Source organism: Phyllopteryx taeniolatus, chromosome 8 (assembly GCF_024500385.1).
Source record: "Phyllopteryx taeniolatus isolate TA_2022b chromosome 8, UOR_Ptae_1.2, whole genome shotgun sequence".
Classification (NCBI taxonomy): Eukaryota; Metazoa; Chordata; class Actinopteri; order Syngnathiformes; family Syngnathidae; genus Phyllopteryx; species Phyllopteryx taeniolatus.
The window spans coordinates 14,925,001-14,935,000 of NC_084509.1; the positions used below are offsets into that span (position 1 = coordinate 14,925,001).

At 43.5% G+C, this 10,000-nt stretch overlaps 1 protein-coding gene across 1 annotated transcript in view; it reads left to right on the forward strand.

Moving 5' to 3' along the window:
* The first annotated feature begins 862 nt into the window (after positions 1–862).
* hepacama (hepatic and glial cell adhesion molecule a) overlaps positions 863–10,000 on the forward strand; it is a 17,255-nt gene continuing 8,117 nt past the window's right edge. Inside the window, exons 1-2 of the mRNA XM_061782871.1 lie at positions 863–1,372; positions 7,841–8,188. Of these exons, the coding sequence (XP_061638855.1) occupies positions 1,282–1,372; positions 7,841–8,188 (439 nt within the window). The 5' untranslated portion in view covers positions 863–1,281. The remainder of the gene's footprint in view (positions 1,373–7,840; positions 8,189–10,000) is intronic.

A 10,000-nucleotide genomic window follows, 5' to 3' on the forward strand; every position in this document is an offset into this window, starting at 1 on the left:
CACAGCACAAAACCAAGTGAGGCGGACGAGCCGACACCATACTGGCAAGCTTGCTATTTTGTTAGCTTTCTAGCCAGTTAGCTCGTTAGCTCATGAGCTAGCTCACATAATAAAGAGTTATTTCCCTGAAGTGTCTCTGTTGTCTGGGCCCACGTGGGGCGTGGCTGTGTCGAGTTGGACGGGGCCAGATGGCTACTAACAAGTCGGTGGCGGACTGGTGTGCGCCGGTGGAGGCATCATGTTCGCCACAGCGTTGCACCGACCGCTGCCCAAAAGGGTACATGGCATGACACTATAGCTCAAATAACATAAAATACGTAACACTTCAGGGAAGATGTTGAGTTGTAGGCATATCTTGATGGCCAACTGTGCACTGTAGTGTTAGAAATGGGCCAACTTATTATTAATATGGAAGTGCCAATTGCGCCAAATAGCTACTGAAGGTGCTCGGTATATCGTGGGAGAGGGACAGTGGGAGAATGGGATAGGGGCAGAAGCCCAAGTGCGTACCCACCCAAAAAAATCTGGATAACTGAGTTGAACGCTATATCTCAACAATTCAGAACTAAATTGCTCTCAGTCTTTTCATGTTTTCAGCACTTATCTTCAAACATATTTAATGCATTTAGAAAAACTAAACAAAACAGGAAAGTAACTTTACCTGGTCTTTAAATAAAATGTAACAAAGTAAATTTAGTGCGTTATCAACCACATCTGCTCACCTGCAACTGGATTTGATTGCTTCAAAGCAGGGCTAGTTTCCAAGTAACCATTTTTGAGTTCACCAAGATGGCTCCAGTTCGTATGAATAGGATGTAAAGAGGTAAGCTGTTTTTCAAGCAAATGAGGATCTGAAGTGTGCCTCTCTTACAGCAACTCAAGTCCAGTTGTGCTTTCCAACAGGAGTGCTTTGAAACTTTGTAATGTTTTCACTTTCAGCTACCATTTTCAATTTATTCCTGCTAGTTTTCTCTGAGTTGCTTTCTCAAAGTGTAATGTTGTGTGAACGAGTGCACATACTATGTCTCTGTCACGCGCACACACAGACACACACACACACACGCACACGCACACACACGCACACACACAGTTGGACTGTTGTTGGCTGATACTGTGGGTGCTGAGAGGAGAGAGTGTGGGGAACAGTGTGTTCAGGAAGAGGCCAGCGTTGCAGGCAGTGCTGTGCAGTGAGGAGAGTGTTGATTCACAGGAAGAGAGACGAGCCCAGCGTGGTTAAACCATGCTCACTAAGTGGGAGAACGGCTCTGCCCAGGACACAACATGAAGGTGGGGAGGAAGACAGGCCACAGTTTCTCTCCTGACGTTCCTCCACTGCTCACTCTGGTCGGCCTCCTCCCTCTGCTTCTCACAGGTATGTGCTTTTTTTTGTTTTGTTTTTTATACCTTCCAAACTTCACTATGTTGACATGGACTTTTATTTTTAGGCATCCTGGTCAGAGCATACCAGTACGGATTGCTCTTTTGGTCTATTACTGTTTGTCTAGTTTACATGTTTGATATTTCTCTCCTTGTCTTTGTGGTGGTAGGTGCACAATGGTTTATTTATATGCACTCCTAAACTGGGCCCCCATCACAAACTCAAAAGACCCTGAAGAGGAAATATTGGCATTTCTTTACCTCTGCCAAGTCCAAAAGTGATAGGTTTTGATCAACATTCTATATCTTCATTGCACTTACTAACAACATTAACATTAACACAAAAACGTCAAAACCGACTCGTGCAAAATCGGTGCCAATAAAGAACCCATTAAATCCATCTAAGTGACATCGATCGGGAGAGCAAGGGGTGAACTGTCCCAGGGCCTTGAGCATTTGGCAGGGGCCCAAACCCCCCAATTAATATCTTGAAGAACAACTCTGGAAGCACCACCCCATAACACAAATATGGCCATCTATGATTTTTGTTCATTTTTTGGGAAATAATTTATTTTTATACTTGTTATAGTTTAAATACTAAATACTAGCTATAGTTTAAATCCTAGCTTAGCATCTCCGCGTGCACGCAGCTCAAAATAGGTGTGTCGTATCTACCTATGTTCATATCTATGACAAATATAGTTCTCTATGATTTTGTTCACTTTTGTTAGAGGAATACGTTTTCCTTGCTACCGTTTGATTTCTGATTGAATCATTGCATCAGAAATGGTACAGTAACCCCATCTTTTGTGATTGAACTACGTACACTAACAAACACAAACATGGTGCTGTACATTTATTTTGTTTTTTGGGGGGTTGGGGGGGGGGGTTAGTGTTGTTAGAGGAATTTAGGAAAGGGCATTTTATTTTATTTATGTGCTGTTTTGGTGGCGGTACAGTGCACGACTGGTTAGCACATCTGCCTCACAGTTCTAAGGACTGGGGTTCACATCCCGGCCCCGCCTGTGTGGAGTTTGCCTATTCTCCCCGTGCCTGCGTTGGTTTTCTCCAGGAACTCCGGTTTCCTCCCACATCCCAAAATACATGCATGGTAGGTTGTTTGAAGATTCTAAATTGCCCTTAGGTGTGAATGTGAGTGTGAATGGTTGTTTGTTTATATGGGCTCTGCGATTGGCTGGCGACCGGTTCAGGGTGTACCCCGCCTCTCGCCCGAAGATGGCTGGGATAGGCTCCAGCACGCCCGCGACCCTTGTGAGGATAAAGCGGTACAGAAGATGGATGGTTGGATGGATGGATGCTGTTTTGGTGTCCAGAATCAAAACAACCCTACCTGTTCCTATGATCCTACTGTATGTTGTGCTCCATTAACCTTGAAGTAACCTGCTAGCTAACAGAAACAATAAACTATATACCACTATAAAGGAAAATTGCTTCTTTTTCTGCTTTAATTTTAATCAGAAAGAAAAAATTTTTTATCTCATCATCACCGTGAACCAGGTACTAGCCTGATATGCAATGAATACAGAATACAAATATGGTGCTCTATGGTTTTTATTTTTTTATTGTTTGGGATAACCCCCCCCCCCTTACCCACCAAGACTAGACAATGGTACAGTCTTGTTTGTCTACCTTTTGTTTTTTGTCAGTGATTTTTTTGTCTTTTTACCATTTTGGTGTCCAGAAAAAAAAAGACAATGCCCTCCAGTTCCTAACAATTTATATTATTCTGTTTGAACCCCAAAGTAGGCTGCTAACTAACACAAATAAATATGTCTCTATATTTCTGTTCATTTATATTTGGGAGTCATGATAGACTGTTCCGCTCACCCCATCTAAAAAAATAGTACTATCCCGATGGTACTATCACCGCCATCTTCTGTGAATCAGGAAACAGCTAAAAAATGCGAATATGGCGCTCCATAATATTTTCACTTGTGTAATTTACTTTCTTTTTACATTTTGAATCATTTTGGAATTGTCCCCCATTCCTCAGTCAGAAAAGGTAGTTACTTTGTAGCCGTAGCCTGAAAACAAACAAAATTACAGCAGCTGAGTTTTTTCTTATTTTTTATTTTGTTTCTGTTGGAATAAAATTTGCCTTTTTAATGTTTGAGTCACATTGGAATCATTTCCCCAAATCATTTGCCTCGAAAATGGTACAATCCCATTATTGTTGTTTCTGAGAAACAGGAAGTTACCTGCTAATATAGGTATGAAGAAACACAAATTTCACAATTCCACAGTTTTGTTTTTTTTACACTGTTGTTAACAGTTTAGCCTTGGTGGATGTTCGTGCTCTACTGAGTGCCATTTTAGTTTGTGACTTGGGTTGCAGAAAAGTTCAAACTAAGGCCCAGCGTGTTGGATCTGTCCTGTCGTGCTATAACCTCGGGATCCTGTGCCTATCTCCAACTTCACCAATGACAAAGACTTTTCTCTGGTTCCCAGTCTCTCACTCACTCTTTTCAAGGGAACTCCAACAATCGTGCCCTTTGTCTTATCGCCTTGACAACCTCTGTCAGACGGCCAAAGGGATTGCCATGGCGAGGAGGTGATGCCCCGCTAACTGCCTGGCTGCAAAGAATTAGTCAACAGTGCAGAATCTCTCTCTCTCTGTTTTTCTCTCTCTTTATATGTTGTCTTGCTCGCTCTATCCACGATGCATAACAGTGGGACTCCCCAAAAGCCGGCCAAGGGCCAATGTTTGGACTTGCATGTGTCTACTCGGGGAGAAGCACCCTCATAACACGGGAACATACATGCTTTGCAGTGTTGTTTTCCAAGAAAGGGCTCCACTATAAAGGATAACGTGCTCTCATGGGAGGATGAGGGAAATTGATGGAGACAAATAAAAATTTGTATGTAACATGTTAGGGAGGATGTCCTGCAGTTTCTGTGAAGCAGATTAGTGATCAAGATGTAAGCAGACAAGTGAGCACAATGTGGGTGCTTTTTTTTTTTGTTTGTGTGCAGAGCGCACTGATGGCTGCATGAAGGCGCCAATGCAAAGAATTTTGACTCATTAGGTCGCCATCAAAGGAGAAAAAATGAGAGGATAAAATAATGGCCACTATCAGTGACAGCATTGTGCTAAAAAATATACATATATTTATCAGACTCAGTTTACTGGCTTACGTTTTTTTTGTGCTTGAATTAAACTGAACTGTTGCACAAATGTGAACCACTTCCTAGTTCACAGAGAGTGTAAGAGAACGAGACCCTAACATTGTTCCATCATGACTCGAATGACAAAAAGAGAAACTAAATGTAGAGTGTCGTATTTGTTTTAAGTCACTAAATGCTTCATGATGTACTGTATGACCGAACTGTTACATTTTTTTTTTTTTAATTCTAATGGTGGTAGAACATCATGACTCTTTTAACGATATTGTTGGGTACTGTACCAGTGTTTTTTCTTTGGGTGGCTAGATAGGACTTGTGGACAAGTGGTTATCCTGTGCTCCTCATAGTTCAAATCAAGGTTTGAATCTCTGCTCCAGCCTTCCCGTGTGGAATTTACACATTCTTCCTGTGCTTGCGTGGTTTTTCTTCCTCCCACATTTATAAAAAAAACAAAACAAAAAAAAAAACATGCATTTTAGGTTCAGTGAAGATGACAAAGAACAAAAATTATCAATAGGTATGAATGTGAGCGTGAATGTTTTTTTTTTATTTTTATTTTTTTTACATTAAGCCTGTGATTGGCTGGCAACCAGTCCAGGGTGTACCCATCCTTTTGCCAAAAGTTAGCTGTGATAGGTTCCTGCTCACCCACAACGCGCAATGAGGAGAAGCACAATAGAAAATAGATGCAACATATTACTAAGCCATTTACTGGTTTAAAGAGGATAATGTAAGACACTCAGACCATACCAAACTTTATCCTGGGGTCAGAGGGGAACATTTCCATTGTGAGTCAAATGACAAAAAAACGAAAATACATTCTTATCACGAAAGTGAAAACAAATTGAGTGCCATATTTGTTTTTGTATGTGGAAATGTGTGTTAGCAGGCCACCTCCTAGTTCAATAAGGACAAAAGGACAATACAAATAAAATATATTATTTTCCATCACGAAAAGATAGCTGTTTATTTGTTTGTAAATCCATTTTTTATTTAGCAGGCTACTTTCTGATTCATGACGAATTACATAAGATGTGACAAAGAGGGTAAGGACGCTTCCATTTGCATTCTGGGACAGAGGTGAAAGCTACAGTGGGAGTAAAATGGTGAAAAGAAAAAATACATCCCTCCACCTGCATTGTTTTCCCAAATGTAGCAAGCTCTTCCTCGGCTCACATGCTCAATGCAACCAACTAGAACATTGGCTCTCCCATTTGCCCTTTTGTTCAGTTCGAAACTTACAAGATCCGAAATGGGTACACACTTACACAAATTGATCAAAAAGTTGGATGTAAGTGGGTCTCTTGTCTCTAAAGTTTCAGTAGTGGTGAAAAAGAAGCCCTGAATAAGCAGCCCTGTCATGATGAAAAATGCACCGTAGCGTCTGCCTTTAAAGACGGGGACAGTTTGATATGTTGGAGCAAAAGAAGCCCGGGCGTGAATAATGGAATTCAAGGAGAACTCATTTGGCCTGAATTTCATTAGCGGTGCCAGTTTAGTACTGGCTTGCTGTCACATGATTACTTACTGCGACATTTCAGTAGAAATTAATAATTTTAACATTGTTCAGTGTTTTCTGCAAGTCTATCTGCTGCAGTTAGTGAATGTCTTATTACGAGGGATTTTCATCCATGTTTAAAATATTAACGCTCAATACCGTAAGTAGATCAGATGGAATACTATCAGAGTTGACTTTGCATGCAGTAGATTTGTGACTAAAGCAGATACAGTATAATGTAAATATATAATGTAAAGAAATGTACATGGCAACATACAAGGTTTATAACTCAAAGATAAGAGACAACACCTACAGCATATAATTTCATCTATCACGATAAAACCCACAAATACAGGTAAGCTTCGTTAACTTCAAAGTTAAGTTAACCAATATCTAGTCAGACATTAACTAAGCTTCATGTTGGTTATGTGTTTCATTGAGAAAACAAAGTGTTAGACAATAGAGAGAGTAGTTCGTGACCATTAAAAAAACTATGTGATTGTGAATTTGTTAGTACAACAAACTTAACAGAAGTACAGAAACCGAGTGCAAAGTGGCTAATGTGCGCATTTATGTTGTGTCTGAGCAAGAACGTATGACTTAACTCGTGACGTGCACAGGCTAAGTTTATGCTAGGTTCCTGATGGCCATGGCAGGCCACCATGGACAAAACAGAATGGTCGTGAGACAACACGGGCAGACGGGATGGGCAAACGAGATAGGTCGTGATAGTCGTGGATGCCCAGCGAGATTTCTAAACTGGTTCTAAATTGATATATTGCCCAACAGTCACAGTGCAAATGAGAAACTTAGTCGGCAATAGTAAAACGGAGTGAACGCAAATGGACTTGACAGTACATAACAGTGTGTATCAAAACTTGGAAGCGGTGGGTCGTGGGATGGAAAGCATACCTGTATGTAATTCCCAGCATCTTGCACTCACTGCCTGCAACTCTTCCAAAGCCAAGCCATGTGTTCAATTTAACTACAATGGCCACTGTGGCATACCTGTTTGTAACGCTTGATGTTGAATGAGACAGAAAGAGAGAGCCAGCAAGCACACTGTGCAGTGTGAATGTGAATAACAGGCTCTTTGGCATGTTTTGGTACATGAGATGGATTAGTGAATTAGTAGATTATTAGAATTTATATTAAACATTTATTGAGCAACATTATGTGACCCCCACGCTCACGCCAACTCAGGCAAGCTTCATTCGTCTCTACCGGGGCCATAAACGTGATCCAAACCTGCCTGGCAGTCACGTTTCATCCGTAGAAAGCCTTGACAGAACATGGGAATTCCCCCATCAGGATGTTTAGTTTTAGTTCAGTAACACTGTCACAGTGTTAATGATGTTAACTCTTTCAAAAGTGTTGATCTTAACTCGGAATCAGTGGTTGCCATATAAACTCTGGGCAAGTGTTGATTTCAACTCTGAGGGTCTGAAATTTATGTTTTAAAATTTGCTGTGCATGCATACAAAATTTGTTCCCTGCATTTGACCCATCACAGTAAGCACAGCTAACACACAGACTTGTTAGTGGCACACACTGGAGCAGGGTGCAGCATTTAAGCGCCAGGGGAGCAGTTCGGTGTATGGGTGTCTTGATCAAGCTCACAGCCATGATTCCGGGGGATGTTGGGGGCTGGATGGTCCGTTTCAGAACCGGGGTCGACACTTTGGCAGGTGATGAGCTTAACCACTGGACCACAGCTTGATACTTCCGTATGACTTACACATATAGTATATGACTTAATCCTACTCCTGATAAGCTTTATCTCTTCATGCAACCTCCTCTGTTCTTCTCTATTTGTCCCAGGTGAGGTGTCAGGGGTCAATGTGACGAGTCAAACAAAGGTGGTGAGGGGCATTGTGGGCAAAGAGGCCCTGCTGTCTGTCAGCTACACCAGCAGCAGCACAGACAAGCCTGTAATCAAGTGGCAGCTGAAGAGGGACAAAGTGAAGCCCGTCACCGTGGTGCAATCCATCGGCACAGACGTCATTGGGAACCTTCGGCCGGAGTACCGTAACCGCATCCTGGTGTTCGAGAATGGCTCACTGCTGCTTCACAACCTGCAGCTGTCAGACGAAGGATCGTACGAGGTGGAGATCTCCATTACGGATGACACCTTCACAGGGGAGCACTATATTGACCTGACTGTGGATGGTAGGTACACCACATTACCGTCAACGTCCTGCATTATTTGAATGCCGAGAGACTTTCACATACAGTAATTCCCCAATATATAGGTGAATCTCAATAAATTACAGAATATGGTGGAACATGTGTTTATTGCAGTTCAGTATCTTCAATCCATCCGTCCATCCTCTTCTGCTTATCCAGGGTCGGGTCGTGGGGGTAGAGCTTAAGAAGGGAAGCCGACACTTCCCTCTCCCCAGCCATTTTGTCTAGGGGGATACCATTGTGTTCCCAGGCTTGCCAAGAGACTTCCCCAGAACCTGCTGCCTGTGAGACACGCTTGAAACACCTCACCAAGGAGGTATCCACAAGGCATCCTAAACCAATGCCCGATCCACCTCACCTAGCTCCTTTTGATGAGCAGGAGCAGGGGCTATACTCTGAGCGCCTCCTGGATGATCGAGCTTCTCACCCTATCTCAAAAGGAGAGCCCGGACTCCCTGCGGAGAAAACTAATTTCAGCCGCTTGCATCCGATCTTGTTCTTTCAGTCATGACCCGCAGCTCATGACCATAGGTGATTGTGGGAACATAGATAGACTGATAAATCGAGTGCTTTGCCTTATGGCTCAGACCGATACGGAGTCCGCATCAGTACAGACGCTGGACCAAGCTGCCTGTCGATCTCCTTCTCCATTCCGCAGTCACACGTGAACAACACCCCAAGATACCTAAGTCTTCCACTTGGGGCAGGATCTCATCCCCGACCTGGAGAGGGTACTCCACCCTTTTCTGAGTGAGGACCATGGCCTGAGATTTGAAGCTGCTAATTCTCAACCCAAGTGCTTCACACTCAGCTGCGAACTGCTCCAGCAAGAGTTGAAGACTGAGACTTGATCAAGGCAACAGAACTATGAACAGAATTGTTGACAGTTGAGTTAAATTGTCCGGGGCATTGTGCCACTGGTAGGGTCACCCATGGCAAACAGGTCTTAGATGAGGTACCAGACGATGCACTGCTTGGAACCCCCTGTGACGAACAAAAATATTGGACGATGTTTTCCCTCGCCTGGACGCAGGTCACTGTAGCCAGGCCCGGAGGAGGGGTTCATTGGTGAGCGCCTGGTGGCCGGGCCTGCACCCATGGGCTCACCACGTATTCACTGTGAGCTGGGTGGCGGCCGATGGCAGGAGGGTGTTGGCAGCCCGTTCCTTGGCTATAAAAGCTAGCTCAAGGGACGTGGAATGTCACCTGTCTGGCAGGGAAGGAGCCTGAGCTGGTTTGCGAGGTTGAGAAGTTCCAGCTTGATGTAGTCAGGCTCGCCTTGACACACAGCTTGGGCTCTGGTACCAGTCCTCTTGAAAGGAGTGGACTCTCTTCCGCTGTAGGGTTGCTTCTGGTAATAGTTGCCTAGCAGGTGTGGAAATACAGTACCTGTACATTGGGCTTCGACCCGGTGGATGAGGCAGTAGCCTTCCTCCGCCATCGAGTGGAGGGACAGGTCCTGGTTGTTTTTTGTGCCTATGCCCTAAACAGCAGCTCAGAGTACCTACCCTTTTTGCAGTCCTTGAGGGGATGCTCTAGAGCGCTCCCGCTGGGGTCTCCCTCATTCTGATAGGGGACTTCAATGCTCACTTGGTCAACGACAGTCAGACCTGGAAGGGTGTGATTAGGAGGAGCGGCTATTTGCCCAAAATCAGTTGGAATAGGCTTCAGCTCACCGCAACCTTCAACAGGATAAGTGGTTATAGAAAATGTATGTATTGTAGATTAACTGTCAAATACAAAAATGGAATTGAATTCAATGAAATTCCTTAATGCATGTCTTTTTCTTAATGA